Source organism: Panulirus ornatus, chromosome 61 (genome assembly GCF_036320965.1).
Source record: "Panulirus ornatus isolate Po-2019 chromosome 61, ASM3632096v1, whole genome shotgun sequence".
NCBI classification, from domain to species: domain Eukaryota; kingdom Metazoa; phylum Arthropoda; class Malacostraca; order Decapoda; family Palinuridae; genus Panulirus; species Panulirus ornatus.
This window is the reverse complement of record NC_092284.1, coordinates 4,374,656-4,392,374: the sequence shown is the minus strand read 5'-3', so window position 1 is coordinate 4,392,374 and position 17,719 is coordinate 4,374,656. Positions and strand designations below refer to the sequence as shown.

Sequence of the window (17,719 nt, the reverse complement as noted above, 5' to 3'; positions counted from 1 at the left end):
TCTAATTGGAATGACGAGGTTACGACTGTAACCCTAGTAATAATTTATATCCTTTATGTCAAAAACTTTTCCATGCTTCTGGTAATTACTTTAAATACAATATAGTCCATAAGTTATATATTTTGGTCTTCCTCTAATGATTTTATTCATCCTAGCGCCCCCCAAAACCTTTCCCACCACCACTTTATATATATTCCTACTCTACCAGAAGACCTACTTTGATCAAACTAGTCTTGCTCAATACCTTTGATCTATACAAACCCTCAAACCTCATGCACACTTGTGGCCAATGTGTATCTGACAGGGATATCATGATGTTTAACAATGTTCCAAAATATGACTACCTTACCCTTCCACTTGACCACATCCATACAGATGGAATCCTCAAATCACCTCCTTGCTGAGGCCTTCCACCTCAAATCCATACACCCTATGCCGATCTTCCCTATTCCTCTCTTACAAATGCCCAACATAACTAACAGGTGAATTACACCAATGGTCATTTCCCAAGCTGCAGTGTAGAAGACTGCTCGATAGGTGATTAGAATTGGGCAATTATTGGTTTAACCACCTGCTACGACTCACTCTAGTTCATGGGTAATTATTGGTTTAACCACCTGCTACGGCTCACTTTAGTTCACGAGTGAGAGTGTAATTCACCTTGGTAATTCCTTTTATTATGAGTAACATAGGGTGATTAGATTTGTTAATGACTGTAATGAACTTATTTGTTCTTACATGCAGCCCACAATATTTGGGGGGATACAAATATAGTTGACATATCAACATAGTCTATACCTCTATTATTGCTATAGCATTGCCAGTATAATTGTAAGGAACATGTACAAACCACAAAAAAAAACCAAACTTTACCCTTTTAAAGTGACATAATATGACACATGGATGAAAAAATCTGAGAAATGATATATTTTTCTTACAAATGAAGCAATGATGTGATGTCAGTCTGAGACCTGTCGTTCAATGATGTAAAGATTGTTTTTGTGCTGGGTGTACATATGTAAAACAACTTTGGCAAATATCTATAAGAAGCGGGGTTCAAAGACCTGTTAACATGTTACCATATAATCATCTTCACATGTTACAATACTCCAGTTTCCCTCTACTAGGACATATTAGGCAAAATGCAACTATCAATATGCAACTATGCAATATCTTTATGAACTGTGATGCAATCCTTTAGATAAACTTGAAATCTTGAGCAAAAAGTAAAGAAAAAAAAAATTCTGAGGCTTACTTCCTCTATCAAGAATGTTTGTTCGTCCTCCTGCCACATGTAGTCTATGAAAAGTTTTTCACCTACGAAAATGGAGAATATCCTAATGGCAGCATTGAATATTCACTTCTGTAACTTCGTATCCTAAGAATCAATTGTTAGTAAATACACCTGGCTATTATTTGAAATAAGTACCAACCTGATCAAACTGTACTTTACTTATCATGAGTAAGATATGTCTCAGACTGTAAATTTACCTTCCATTTCTAACAACCATGAGAGATAGCAAAGACAATCCTGAAAGAAAATGTCATTCGTGATTTATTAACTAACTGTAAATCTTGAACAACAAGATCTCATTTCTTCTTTAATATCCACTCCTCTCGAAGTCAGAAATTCAAAATTGACAGATCCCTCTCTGAGGAATCCATTACCCAGCTAATTACTGAATCATTGCACTGGGAACTGCTTGTTAATAGTGACTCAAATTTCTATAGAAACATTACAAAAGTATTGAGGAAATATTGGTAGTTTTTCAATAATGTCAACCATCGCAAAGCTATAAAAATGAATGTGAATGCAAAGGTTACCAAGCTCTGGAAAGATAACCCAATTCAGAAACTACTGTATTGTTACAGAGACACTTTACTGCAGAGAATCCAAACTTTCTGTGAGATGAATTTATTTCAATTGTTACACTGAAACTTCACTAGAAGTCGAAAGTTATTCTTAATACAGCTTCTCTATTTTCTTCTACCAATAATAAAATTTGACTTCAGCAACAACTCAACTTCATGATTCTTCTTTCGGCCTTGAACCACTTTATCTTTTACGTGCAAGATCTCTTTTCCCACTTTACTGAGACAATGTGAAAAATGAATGAACTGTTGCATTTATGTTTTACATTCAACGAAGAAAAATCCTTGAAAGGCCATTCCTCTCCAGTGCTAAAATGGATGCAACTTTCAGTCTTGTACAATTTTCATCCTCTTGCTTTCCAGGCAAAGAGGAAGCAAAGCTCAGACTCTCTTTCTACCCATTAATGTTAAAATTCCACATACATATGTCTGTACAGCAGCCTCTATCAATCCATTCGTAAGATGGTTCCACATCACTTCATTCTTATTTCATCATGTCAGTATTCCTCAGCTTACCAGGCACCTACTCATCATAACTTAGACCATCAAGATCATTCCATACCTTTTTGAATCTTGTCCATACTTTCTCATTCACATTCCTTGTCCGAGCCAGTGAAACGAAAAATGCAAACCTACATACTGTTATCAGATGATCCACTAAGAATACATCTAACCAACAATAAATCTTACATCATTCACACTACAAATAATATTTTTTCTTACCAAAATAGATCCATAATACTCTATAGTTAAATCAGGTAAAAAAGACGAAGAAATGGTAAATGACAAGTGATTATCCACTTCTACCTAGCCTGAGAATTTACAACTGATTTCTAAGGACTTGATGGTAAATGTGGTCAAAGAGTACTTTCAATAAGAAAGGCAACCGTAAGAAAGAAATTAATCCTTTACGAAACATTTCTCTACAGCGCTGTTTCTAATACCTACAATGGAGATGTTACAGGGACATGTCTGCGAGAGGTTACACCACGAGTGAAAAGTCACCATTGGTGAAGCTGTATCAATGAGAGTACAGTCTTGTCCAAGAACTTCTAAACCCAAAGGAGTCCACATATCTCAACTACTGGAAGAGGACTCATTCATACAAGTTGGCCCTAGGGTAATCATGACGTAAATCTACAATGGATAGCCCATCTACTATCTGGTTAAGAAGAGGATGAAATGAAAGAGCAGATTATCAGCTAAAATAAAAAAATAAGACTACAGTGTACCAAGCTGTTTTGTCTGTGACAAGATAAAAGCAACATTATGAAAATCTTAAATTATTACTAAGACATAAATTTACTAAATTATCCAATTTTCTGAACATATGCTCAGTTTCAAGTACTTTTCTGGATCATATGTACATCATAAAATACACAAAAATTGCTCAAAAAGATGTTCAACTGCATTACTGCACAATATTTTCACATTTTCATACACTGATATCTGCACTTTCTCTCTTTGAATATATGAATTTCTCAGTCACCTGAAGTTCCAACTTACTTTTCATAACCTTATCACTGTGACAACATCGCGTTTTTTGCTGCTCGTGCTTGCTGCAACTCTTTAATTTTCTTGGCAACCCAACTGCAACTCTCTTGATAGTCACAAGAATGGCACTTCCAAGCATCTTCAATGTCAACTCCTTGACATTCCCTCTCGCCTCTCCAGTACCTCATGCATTTTGTCATTTGACTTCTTAGCCATATATCATCATATTTGACCTAGAAAGAAAGCATTAATTAAGATCATTACATGTGCATAAAAAAATATTAGCATATTATCTATTCAGGCCATGAAGACTGTGTGGAAAGACAAAACTTTATTTCAAAGAGCAAAAATGGGTATGTTTGAAGGGTTAGTAGTGCCAACAATATTACATGGTTGAGAGGCATGAGCTATTGATTGGGTTGTGCAGAGGGTGGATATGTTGGGAAGATGTTCGAGTGATCGGGGCCTAAACATGTAGGAGGGTAAAAAGCATGCATGGAATAAAGTAAAATGGAACGATGTGGTTTACTGGGGATGACTTGCTGTCAATGGAGTGAACCAGGGCATGTGAAACATCTGGGGTAAACCATGGAAAGGTCTGTGGGGCCTGGATGTGGATAGGGAGCTGTGGTTTTGGCGCATTACATATGACAGCTGGAGAATGAGTGTGAACAGATGCAGCCTTTCTTTGTCTGTTTCCTGGCGCTACCTCACTGACACAGGGGGTGGCGTTGCTGTTCCCAGACCCCCATTCCTAACCCTTTTAGTTGCCTTGTACGACATGCAGGGAACATGTGGGAAGTATTCTTTCTCCCCATCCCCAAGGATAAATAAGGCAGGAACAAGAACAAAGACAAAGAAAAAAAAATTCTGAGGCTTACTTCCTCTATCAAGAATGTTTGTTCGTCCTCCTGCCACACGTAGTCTATGAAAAGTTGATTGATGAATGGCAAACTTTCTGCTGCATTCTTAAGATGATCCAACAGATGAGACAGAGTCCATGATCTATCTGTTACGAGAGCATTAAGGCATGAGGTTCATAATCAACATCTTGAAATGAGAAAATAACAGCAATGTATCATCTAATAAAAATCTCTTTACGCTTGATCACCATTTTCTGTGTTGGTGCCAGGAACAGATGAGAAGTGTTTGCATCTGCTCACATCCATTCTCTAGCTGTCATATAATGCATCAAAACCACAATTCCCTACAAAGAACCAGGCCACCACAGACCTTTCCATGGTTCACCCCAGATGCTTCATATGCCCAGGGTCAATCCATTTACAGTGCCTTCAACCCTAGAATACTAGATCATTCCAATTCAGTCTACCCTGTGCATGCCTTTCACCTTCCTGCGTGTTCAGGCCTGACTCTTCAAAATCTCTCATTTCATTCTTCTATCTTCAATTTGTTTTCCTTGTTCCGTCCACTGCTGTCAAGCTATCCTCACTCATTCTTTTCATAATGTCCTACCAATTTCAGCACACACTCATCAGCTCTCTCAATGAGACTCTTTATATCACCATAACATGTCGAAGTGAGATGATAATGCAAGTATTCATATTTCAGTGTGCAGGTGAATGTATTTGCTCTGAGCACTCAGGCAATGTGGTGTGCAGCTTTGCAATGTTAGCTCTTAAGAACATGGGTGATTAATCAATTACGGCAAAGTTTCGGTAGAGTGGTGATCTGTTTGCATGGGATATCATGGGATTTGTGTGTTTCTAAAACATGTCAGTAAGAGTTCTCTGAGCATTTAGTAAGGTTATGGATTTTGTGTTCATATTTGTGATGTCGGAAGTGAATATTATGTATGTGTCATATATGATTTGGTTGGAGTTTTGCCGAGTAGCAGTTGACCTTTCATGATTATGGGATGTTGTCGGGGTTATAAGGGTGATGGTAAATTTCAGTGGTGATGTAAACATTCATTCTGAGTGAGCCAGTGTTCTAACTGTATGATACAGTGCTGCATTACTGCTGTTGCTTTGGTAATGTCGGGGTGCTGAGATGTGACTGTGAGGTTGTTTGCATGTGAAAGGGCTTTCATGCTGAGGTCTGCTGGAGATGATGGTGGTTATGTAAGAAGAAATCCAAGATGGACGGAGAACATGCACGAGGGTGAAAGGTATGCACAGAATAAAGTGAATTAGAATTATACTTTGTCACTGTCTCCCACATTAGTGAGGTAGCGCAAGGAAACAGACGAAAGAATGGCCCAACCCATCTACACACATGCATATACATAAATGCCCACACATGCACATATACATACCTATACATTTCAATGTATACATACATATACATACACAGACATATACATATATACACATGTACATATTCATACTTGCTGCTTTCATCCATTCCCGTCACCACCCCACCACACATGAAACAGCACCCCTTCCTCTCGCGCCCATGCGAGGTAGTGCTAGAAAAAGACAACAAAGGCCACATTCGTTCAGACTTAATCTCTAGCTGTCAAGTGTAATGCACTGAAACCACAGATATATATATATATATATATATATATATATATATATATATATATATATATATATATATATATATATATATATATATATATATATATATATATATATATTGGATTATTGGATTACGTGTTAATTGACAGGCGTGCGAAAGAGAGACTTTTGGATGTTAATGTGCTGAGAGGTGCAACTGGAGGGATGTCTGATCATTATCTTGTGGAGGCTAAGGTGAAGATTAGTATGGGTTTTCAGAAAAGAGGAGTGAATGTTGGGGTGAAGAAGGTGGTGAGAGTAAGTGAGCTTGGGAAGGAGACCTGTGTGGGGAAGTACCAGGAGAGACTGTGTACAGAATGGAAAAAGGTGAGAACAATGGAAGTAAGGGGAGTGGGGGAGGAATGGGATGTATTTAGGGAATCAGTGATGGATTGCGCAAAAGATGCTTGTGGCATGAGAAGAGTGGGAGGTGGGCTGTTTAGAAAGGGTAGTGAGTGGTGGGATGAAGAAGTAAGAGTATTAGTGAAAGAGAAGAGAGAGGCATTTGGACGATTTTTGCAGGGAAAAAATGCAATTGAGTGGGAGAAGTATAAAAGAAAGAGACAGGAGGTCAAGAGAAAGGTGCAAGAGGTGAAAAAAAGGGCAAATGAGAGTTGGGGTGAGAGACTATCAGTAAATTTTAGGGAAAATAAAAAGATGTTCTGGAAGGAGGTAAATAGGGTGCGTAAGACAAGGGAGCAAATGGGAACTTCAGTGAAGGGCGTAAATGGGGAGGTGATAACAAGTAGCGGTGATGTGAGAAGGAGATGGAATGAGTATTTTGAAGGTTTGTTGAATGTGTCTGATGACAGAGTGGCAGATATAGGGTGTTTTGGTCGAGGTGGTGTGCAAAGTGAGAGGGTTAGGGAAAATGATTTGGTAAACAGAGAAGAGGTAGTAAAAGCTTTGCGGAAGATGAAAGCCGGCAAGGCAGCAGGTTTGGATGGTATTGCAGTGGAATTTATTAAGAAAGGGGGTGACTGTATTGTTGACTGGTTGGTAAGGTTATTTAATGTATGTATGACTCATGGTGAGGTGCCTGAGGATTGGCGGAATGCGTGCATAGTGCCATTGTACAAAGGCAAAGGGGATAAGAGTGAGTGCTCAAATTACAGAGGTATAAGTTTGTTGAGTATTCCTGGTAAATTATATGGGAGGGTATTGATTGAGAGGGTGAAGGCATGTACAGAGCATCAGACTGGGGAAGAGCAGTGTGGTTTCAGAAGTGGTAGAGGATGTGTGGATCAGGTGTTTGCTTTGAAGAATGTATGTGAGAAATACTTAGAAAAGCAAATGGATTTGTATGTAGCATTTATGGATCTGGAGAAGGCATATGATAGAGTTGATAGAGATGCTCTGTGGAAGGTATTAAGAATATATGGTGTGGGAGGCAAGTTGTTAGAAGCAGTGAAAAGTTTTTATCGAGGATGTAAGGCATGTGTACGTGTAGGAAGAGAGGAAAGTGATTGGTTCTCAGTGAATGTAGGTTTGCGGCAGGGGTGTGTGATGTCTCCATGGTTGTTTAATTTGTTTATGGATGGGGTTGTAAGGGAGGTAAATGCAAGAGTCCTGGAAAGAGGGGCAAGTATGAAGTCTGTTGGGGATGAGAGAGCTTGGGAAGTGAGTCAGTTGTTGTTCGCTGATGATACAGCGCTGGTGGCTGATTCATGTGAGAAACTGCAGAAGCTGGTGACTGAGTTTGGTAAAGTGTGTGGAAGAAGAAAGTTGAGAGTAAATGTGAATAAGAGCAAGGTTATTAGGTACAGTAGGGGTGAGGGTCAAGTCAATTGGGAGGTGAGTTTGAATGGAGAAAAACTGGAGGAAGTGAAGTGTTTTAGATATCTGGGAGTGGATCTGTCAGCGGATGGAACCATGGAAGCGGAAGTGGATCATAGGGTGGGGGAGGGGGCGAAAATTTTGGGAGCCTTGAAAAATGTGTGGAAGTCGAGAACACTATCTCGGAAAGCAAAAATGGGTATGTTTGAGGGAATAGTGGTTCCAACAATGTTGTATGGTTGCGAGGCGTGGGCTGTGGATAGAGATGTGCGCAGGAGGATGGATGTGCTGGAAATGAGATGTTTGAGGACAATGTGTGGTGTGAGGTGGTTTGATCGAGTAAGTAACGTAAGGGTAAGAGAGATGTGTGGAAATAAAAAGAGCGTGGTTGAGAGAGCAGAAGAGGGTGTTTTGAAATGGTTTGGGCACATGGAGAGAATGAGTGAGGAGAGATTGACCAAGAGGATATATGTGTCGGAGGTGGAGGGAACGAGGAGAAGAGGGAGACCAAATTGGAGGTGGAAAGATGGAGTGAAAAAGATTTTGTGTGATCGGGGCCTGAACATGCAGGAGGGTGAAAGGAGGGCAAGAAATAGAGTGAATTGGAGTCATGTGGTATACAGGGGTTGACGTGCTGTCAGTGGATTGAAGCAAGGCATGTGAAGCGTCTGGGGTAAACCATGGAAAGCTGTGTAGGTATGTGTATTTGCGTGTGTGGACGTGTGTATGTACATGTGTATGGGGGGGGGGGTTGGGCCATTTCTTTCGTCTGTTTCCTTGCGCTACCTCGCAAACGCGGGAGACAGCGACAAAGTATAAAAAAAAAAAAAAAAAAAATATATATATATCTTTCTTTCTTTTCTTTCATACTATTCGCCATTTCCCGCATTAGCGAGGTAGCGTTGAGAACAGAGGACTAGGCCCTTGAGGGAATATCCTCACCTGGGCCCCTTCTCTGTTCCCTCTTTTGGAAAATTATATATATATATATATATATATATATATATATATATAATATATATATATGTTCAGTCCAATGACCGCATGTTGACCCCAGTATACCACATTGTTTCAATTCATTCTATTGGTTTTGTGTTTGGTAAATCATACATCAAATATGAAATCTAAATGATGAACACAAGCAAACAATGGCATCTAGTTACTCACTTTTCTCATTCCCATCCAATATAGATGTGAGACCACTACTTATGTGGCTTGTCACACTCTCTCCTAACGTTTGCTCCAGATCCAATTTCAGTGTTGTCATGAGACTGTGACGAGGGATGAGGCCACGTATCAAATCATCAAAAAGATGCTTGTACAGCATTACCTAAGGATATTCGGAAATAAGATATTAGTGTTGATATCTGATAAATAATTTGTGAGGCAATTAGCAGCATTATTAAAAAGAAATTCTAAAAGACTATTTTCAAGAACTAATGAGATTCATTAAACTTTATTGTTTTAATTCAATGCCACCCCATACTTGGCAAATACATGGGTACAGGCGCTCAGTGAAATAATGTTCATATTCATGGAATTCATCTCTCAACTGCCCCAGCACTGCTACAACCTTGGATTCTGTATGGTGCCACTGTCCAGCTTTTTCTGTTTCGTAACACGAGGTGGTTGAAGTCATAGTTTCCCTTATTATTTCTCTTAATTCTGCCCATATAATAGCATCCAAAAAGTGCCCAAGACCCACTGATAATTGTAATGGTAATAATACATTATGCTTATAACTGTTAGAAAGGGGCAAGTCACTGCATGAGCTCAGTGTCCATTTTGGCGCTGGTTCTTCACCGATGTATAACGTAAAGAAGGAACATGAATAGCTGCTGTAGTTCTCTGCTGAAAGTGGCAAATACAGGTTATGCTAAGCATGGGTAGATGAAATCATAGTGAGCAAGATTGACTGGCAAGTGTGGGATGGAAATGGAAGACTTTGTTCGATCTATCTAGCTATATCTCTGATGCCCGTTCCCTCCAGGAACTCCCATCAGGGGTGTGGCCACAGCAAAAGTTTCTCCACTTATTCCTGTCCCCACATGCCTCCCCTAACGTACACTATTACATGCATTTTTCCACCATTTCTCTCTTTTGAAGAATTTGTTTCTTTCTTTATATTGAACACTCTAATTTCATACATATTCTTATTCCATAAACAGGCATAATGGTGGTTGTAAATAATTTGGATACAAGTGAAAATATTAAATCATTCGTGCTACAACTAAGTGTGAGGGCACTGAGTGGCTGGCACATACGGAGAAGATATTGAAGAACTACTACCAATATCCTCGACTGCCCCAGGATTACATACAGAGAAAAGAAGCTGCAGTTCTTACATAATTTATTCCACAACTGAGAGTTCAGCGAGGATGCCTCCTGTTCTGTACATAATTCCACTGACATAACACTGTAAGTCTCTTATTTCTTCCCATTTCTTTTGTTATTCCTCTTCACTTTCCTCACCAACTGATACACATAATAAGTGCTCCTCCTAATAGCTTTCATCATCCAACTATCTACGTATATTCCAAGGGGTCATCATATAAGCTCGACCTACTTGTAACAACAGTTGTTGGGGTAATGATGGGAGGCCAAAGCAAATGAAGGAAAGTGAAGAGGAAAGAATGAGTTTTGCAAGAAAACACGGACAACCGGGGACCACCTTACTGCAGCAGTAGAGGAACAAATAATAATAACCATTTATGAAACAGCTTCAGGTGGACTGTGTATAAGGATGTTCAGAAATACCTGACATAAACAGTAAAATATGAGACAAATAAAAAAGTGGCACACATATCCTCATGCAGCCAGAAAAAGCAAAGGATGCTCAATATATACAATGCATGTTTCAACTGGTGCGCACAAAATGCTGTTGAAAATATGTTACAAAGAGTGCATACAAAATACTGTAGCATATGTATTTCAAAGGATGCACACAAAATGCTGTTGAATATCTATTTCAATGAGTGCACACAAATTGCTGTTGTGTATTTCAAAGAGTGAACACAAATTGCCGTTGCATATGTATTTCAACAGAGGCACACAAAATGCTGTTGAAAATGTATTTCAAAGGGGGCAAACAATATGCTGTTGAATATGTATTTCAAAGAGTACAAATAAAATGCTGTTGAATACATATTTCAAAAAGTGAGCACAAAATGCTGTTGAACTCATATTTCAAAGGGTAGACACAAAATGCTGTTGAGCATGTGTTTCAAAAAGTGCAAAAATGATGCTGTTGAATACAAATTTCAAAGACAACACACAAAATGCTGTTGAATACATAAATGTATGTAGTTTGAGCTCACTGTTCTAAACTGACCTGAGTATTATGTGTAGCCTTCTGGGCTCTTCCTGGTGGCTTCTTAGTTCTCCGCGTCTTCAAATCGACAATATCCAAATGAAATGTTTCCCTATCTACCCTTATTTCGTCTATCTTACCAATGATAAAAACGCCATCTACAACCCCAAAGATTGGAACTTCACGATGTACGTCTGATGACTGTGTGAGAATACTCTTTAATACTATCAGCAGATTGAGAACCTGCAAGAAAAATAATGGAGGTTAAAAAAATAAGTCCCTGGATCACTTTCACCAACTTGGACAGAAAGTGAACAATTCTTGTTTGTAAAGACGTCAGGCAGGGAATTTCATCTCTCTTTTTATATTAATTTTTATTTATTTTGCTTTGTCGCTGTCTCCCGCGTTAGCGAGATAGCGCAAGGAAACAGGCAAAAGAATGGCCCAACTCACCCACATACACATGTATATACATACACATCCACACACGCAAACATACATACCTATACATCTCAATGTATACATATATATACACACACAGACATATACATATATACACGTACATAATTCATACTGTATGCCTTTATTCATTCCCATCACCACCCTGCCACACGTGAAATAACAACCCCCTTCCCCCACATGTGCGTGAGGTAGCGCTAGGAAAAGACAACAAAGGCCCCATTCATTCACATTCAGTCTCTAGCTGTCATGTATAATGCACTGAAACCACAGCTCTCTTTCCTTTTCCCTTTTATTACTGTAAAAAAAATCATACAATAATTCAACTTGACATGATGCATGTCAATGCCATGTAGATCAGAATTCAAGAACAATATGCAATGCTACAAACACTTAAAAAGTTACTGCTAACAACAGATATGGTGGCTAGTGGCAAGCCTATTTGCAGATGATACAGTGTTGTCTGCTGAGGGTGAAGAGAAGTTGTAGAGTGTTGTAAATGTGTTTTATGATGTGTATAAGGAAACAACGAGTGAAAGCATAGATTCTGTAAAACCATATAGAGTGAAAGAGGAAAGTGTACCAAATTGTACTGTGTATATGGGAGGAAAAAGACTGGAAGAAGTGAGAGAATTTAAGGATGTAAGAGCCATCTTGGGTAAGTGTGGTCATACGGGAGAGACAAGGGAGAGAGCAGTACAGAGTAGAAGAGTCATTGGGTCCCTTAATAAAATAATGAAGGGTAGAGGTGTAAGTATGGAAATGATGAGAGGATTAAGGCACAGCATAGTCCTCCCAACCATGCAGCTAAGCCATGGACATGGAATGAGTCACAGACGTTAAGAATCCAGGCTGTGAAAATGAGCTATTTGAGAAGAGCATGCAAGGAGACTAGATGGAATGAAGAGAGAAATAAAAGGGTGTGTGACAGATGTATGAAAGGGAATGCAAAGGGAGTGAATTGAGGAGTAGTAGAATGGGTGAAATGCAATACTTGGAGGGGGTTTCGGCATGTGGAAAGAATGCAAGACTGGGAGTTTATAAAGGAGGGTATATGGTAGTACAATTAATGATGAAGTTGGTGCGAGTGGAAGACCACCTGTGACATGGGCAAATAGGGTAGAGAAATACTGGAGGAAGAGAAATTGTGGAAGAATGCATGGAATGGTGTATGTATGGGAGACATGTAAGAACAGGGATAAGTGGAGACTTATTTGCCATGGCCACCCCTTGATGGGAGTTTCCGGAGGGAATGGGCATCAGAGATATAGATAGACAGACAACAGTTCAGATTGAAATTACCCATTTCTATTTCAGTGCAGATCAATTTCTTTTGCTTTTATTCCAATCAATTCTAAGTAAATTAATGCAATTTAATTAATCTATCATAATGTTCACATGCTGTATCATCATAGTTTGACAAAATGTGTAACCTTTTAATCAATGATGAAGGCTTATTTGGGTTCAAAATAAGTAATCTAGTGCTTCCTCAAAGAAAGAGAATCATTTGTAAAGCCAACCCTTGATATAATCATAGACAAACAAAATAAGTTCATACCTTAACGGCAAATATATCTTCACTTGATGTGACTGTCACGTTAACATAATCTTGAACTTCCAGTTCTATAAAGGAAAAAAGAAAGCTCTTTACAGTATCAAAAGACATTTGATTTTTCTATCCAATTATCTATATTCTTTGTATAACTTGAGATACTTATGGTTATCATCTTGAGTAATTACACAAAGTAAGTTTTCAAAATTCAGTAAAGTTTATTCAAAGTATTGAGCAGAACTTATAATTCCTAGAAAAAAAATCTTGGTTCCAAAATTCGAAATGTGAAACATAGATTTAACTGGGTATGCTACCTTGTTTCTTACCTCTTTAAAAAAAAATGTGACACATAGAAGGTTAGTATTTAGTAAATGTTATTTTAGGTAATTAACCCTTTACCTACAGATAGGGGGAAAGATCTCACATCACTCAGCACAGATAGGAGAAGACAAAAATAAATATTTAAACGAAAACTTTTACTGTGGCAGCAATAATAGTATTTCTCCCTGATTATAGGAATGCAGACCTTGACAAAATGCCCCTGGTGTGATGTCTTCATGCCAGGACTGACATATACATATAAGTATGCTAATGAAGTTTTCTCAATTCTATTACATCAATACAACAATAAAGGTAACATGTATACAATAATAAGGGTGGACAAAAGTTCAGACCACGGTGAATCACAAAACAGAAAGTTGAGGTTTACAGCGAAAGGGTAAAGAAAATCTAGAGTAATTTTCAGAAATAATTCCAGGGGACATGGCAAAAAGACAGTACAACCAACCATGCACTTCCTTAGAACTGCAGAATATAACTAAGAAAGGTGGAAATTGGGAGGCTAAAGCCACTTCTGTTTCATTACCTCCTGACTAAGAAGCAGAGAAACAGCCAGGCAAGGAGTTTTAGAATACACGTCATTCAGTCCATCTTATAACCTTATTTGAACGATGAAAATTGTACGATACTCAGACTGATCAATATTGAAAATAATTCAGAAAGCTTGACCTCTACCTAAAGTTTGGGGCATGTATATGGATGCATTTTTTGCCACATAAATAAGCTATAGTGGAGCAAAGACGATATAAATTACACAGAAAGTAACTTCCAAGGGACTTCCTGAAATAAATCCTCCGAAGCTAAACATCTATATACTGAACAATGTTAAAATTTTCTGCAAGGACAAGAATAAATGAAAAACTACGAATTGTTTGACTAAAACAAGAAAGTAAAATAATATTTTGGTTGCCTTACTTTTAAAGACATAAAGATCTGTTGAGGAGGGTTTTGCTGTAGAGAACAAATACAGCATACGAAGCAAAGAAGTTAAACTACGGTGAGTGAATAACAGTAACAAACATGTCCATGTCACATGATAAAAATGCATGGTAGAAATGATTACAAAAGTATAAGTTCTTCAACCAGTCTGACGATAATGATATGGTGGTAAGTACAGAAAGCTACCAATCACATACCTCGTGCCAAATGTAAGGATGAACCTTTAGTCACTTGCTCAGGTTCGGGTATGTTATCATCTGGTGGAAGAGACAGACGGTATTCCAACTGCTGCTCGCACCACATTTGTGAGCAGAGATCCGAAACCCACAAATATCCTCCTCTTAGAGAATGTATTGGAGGCGAAGATTCCTCTGCTGAAAATATAATTGTAGCATTACATATGTCACAAAAATACAGGCTTAAAATGATCAAAAAATATACAAAAAGGAAATATATGCATCTAAGTTGTTTAAAAAAAAATGTAACCAAGTCAATGAACTTAAATACTTTTACTATTGCTTTTGTTGAAAATTCATCAAGTTTTAGCCTGGCATGGGCCCTTGTCATTAAATAGCTCATCTTCTTTCCCCTTTAAATCTTAATAATTACTAGAGGAATGTCGAGCATGTTGAGGTTGTCAAGGCATCAAACTAAAATGCCGTACCGCTAGACAAATACGTGCCCATTTTACACGACAGAAATGTTGAGTACAATACCTTGCCATCCTTCATCAAACTTGACAATTTTCTCGGGCAACTCTGCATCTTCTTGCTCTGAACTCCCTGAAAGATGTCGTTTCTTTGTTGTCTGTATAGATACACTGGATGACGCTTCTTCAGCAATATATTCTGAAAAATAATCCAACTTAGTTCAGTTATAACGTACATTACAGTATTATTAAAATAAAGTTGCAATATATAGGTAAATCTGTATCTCCCTTGACTTGCCTTCTTGGGGAAAGAGGTTCTGTTTAGAGTAGTAATGTGCAAATGTATCAGTATTGGTCACTTTAGCTGATGTATGGCAACTAGTGAAATTTTGGCTGATGGTGCTAATATTCTACACATATGATGATAGATAATCATAATAAAATTCAAGAAGGTTTTGCGTTACACTACCTTTCTCTATTTCTACGCAGGACTACAACAGCCTTTATGCATTTATATGTTAATAAATAATATCAAATTCCATTTTTTTTACTAAATTTAGTCAAAATATAACATCAATTCAGATAAAAAAAAATAAATGGTGCTGGTAATAAATATATTTCCACAATGTACGGAAGGTGCCATTATCCCCAATCCTTTAATTACTATATTTGTAATATCACGATTTCCTTTGCGCTTCTAATGATGGAGTCAAGTAAGCAGTTCTACATTAATCTTATGCTATTTTCTGGATTTTAAATATGCTATTACTAGTAACAGAATACTGATAATGATCACGTGTTCTTTAATCATAAATAGTATGGGGTCACGTCTTTGACATCACTATGGAGAAAAAAACTATGAAGAAAAGCAAAGTTTGAAAATTAAGGGGAATTTTAGGGTCAAATTAGCGTGTCTTGGGGTTAAAGACATACTGAATGGCTATATACACCAAGCCCTTAACCCTCGTGCCAGCTTGGCCTGGCCAGTGGGCCAACTGGCCATAACAAACTCCTTCAATCTGACCTTTAGAGTCGAATGACCTACCCTTAGGCCACCTGACCTTAATGAGATACAGGTCAAAGGTCATGCCATTTAACCCAAGTGTGGTAAAGACCTCGCGAGAAATGATGACCCTCGCTTAGTATGACCCTCGACTATATTTGACCATTTTGTCCTTTTCAAAAAAGGAAAAAAAAGGTTTTGGCCATTTACCTAAGTCGACGGCCAGAATGTCGTCGTCTGTGATGCCTCTCCAGTTCTCATCATCGCCCTCGTCTTCCATTTTATCTCTATTTTCTTCGTAAAATATGACATAAAGGTTTTTCAAAGCGATGCGACACAAGCCATTGTGTCATAACATGTTTATTATAATACAGACTCGTCACTCATGGATATTACAATACAAAATGATATAACACTATAATAAAGAGTTGTAACTAAGGGGGATGTAAGGGAAGGGAATTATAACGAGTCTTATTGGTTTTCAGGCAATAGATGGCGTTGTCGCTGGTTATCGCACCTTCGTCTATTTATCTTGATTAACGTATTTGAAAGTTAATTTTGGTGTTAGTTCTAAGATTTTTTCTGTGTGTATGTGTGTGAACAACAATTTCAGTTTTTCGTTATTTCCCTCTGAAGGCTCAATAGCTTACCATTTAATGAAGAGGAAGCATCCATATCTCCTAACGTAGGCAATTGTTATGTGTGTATTATCTCATGAATACTTGCAACAAGCTGTTGGTGAAGTCAACAAGCAGTTTGTGTGTCATTAGAGCAGTTAAGTATACACATATAAGAACAAGAGAATAATAATTCATGAGTCTTTATACGCTATTCTTTTCCTCAATTTGGAGAAAATTCTTGCTACCGAAGCTGTCTAAACCCAGTCTGACATTACCTTTATTAATGAACATTATCAAGATAATACAATTATGTATCAGTTTGTTCTGTAAAGATATTTCGGTCATTACATACGTTTTTACACCATTGGACGTCACATACTTTTTTAAAAGAGTTAACCCCTTCTTCTTTTATAAAGTATTGCAATGGACCACATATACATCATACTCAATACTTACTATTCTCTCATGGCAACATTCTTTATTTCTATTAGTGATGGCTGGGCTGCTTCTTTTGAGTCTTCTATCTTCAGTTTTTATTGTGTGTCCAGATGGGTGTATGTCTGGTGGATCATTGGGCAGGTGGAATGTTTAGTGGCTCTGTCTAGTTATTTCAGTCTACATGAGTTGTGTCCATGTTGTATTCACTGGGAATGTTGAGGATGTATGAGAAGAGGTTACTGTATTGCATGGTGGAGAGGAAGGTTTTTATATGTAGGTTATTTTACTGGTTTTTGTGGTTAGGTGTGCAGTAGTTTGGACAAGGTGTGGGGGCAACCATGTTGCAAAGTCAGTATTGTTCTGAATGCATTATACTGTAAGGCTCACAACTTCGCTCTATCTGAATATAGATATTCATTTATAATTACCTGAGGACTCCTTTCTTGACAGGGTGGTGCAGACTTGCTGAGTTCCCTTTTTCTAGGAGTTGCAGAGAATCCAAGACTTGTGCTACTTCTAACAACAGGGGAATCATGGGCTCCTATGGAGTGAAAAGACAAGACTGTTCTACCAATGCCACAACCTCAACAATGGTGACCCTTTATTATTGCCTTTTCCATTTAACCAATCCATAACTAAACTCCAACCCCACAAGTATATATATATATAAACAGCCTTTCCCTACCTCACACTTCAACAACTTTTATTCATGGTTCACTCACTCCCAGCATACATAACACTGACAA

At 38.0% G+C, this 17,719-nt stretch overlaps 1 protein-coding gene across 3 annotated transcripts; it reads right to left on the bottom strand.

Annotated features, from left to right (window-relative positions):
• Window positions 1-1,899: 1,899 nt before the first annotated feature.
• Window positions 1,900-16,279, bottom strand: LOC139767524 (exonuclease V-like). 3 transcript variants are annotated; one of them, XM_071696974.1, is made up of 8 exons: window positions 16,126-16,279; window positions 14,980-15,111; window positions 14,461-14,637; window positions 12,992-13,056; window positions 10,996-11,217; window positions 8,832-8,994; window positions 4,248-4,375; window positions 1,900-3,599 (listed from the first exon to the last, which is right to left on the bottom strand). In XM_071696974.1, exons 1-8 carry the CDS (start codon window positions 16,193-16,195, stop codon window positions 3,393-3,395), a joined length of 1,164 nt encoding a protein of 387 aa, XP_071553075.1. In that variant the 5' UTR covers window positions 16,196-16,279; the 3' UTR covers window positions 1,900-3,392. The 3 variants fall into 3 exon arrangements, with proteins under 3 accessions (XP_071553075.1, XP_071553076.1, XP_071553077.1); XM_071696975.1 differs by having other exon boundaries at window positions 3,255-3,599; window positions 14,461-14,634; window positions 16,126-16,265; XM_071696976.1 differs by lacking the exon at window positions 10,996-11,217 and having other exon boundaries at window positions 3,255-3,599; window positions 16,126-16,265.
• Window positions 16,280-17,719: the final 1,440 nt, after the last annotated feature.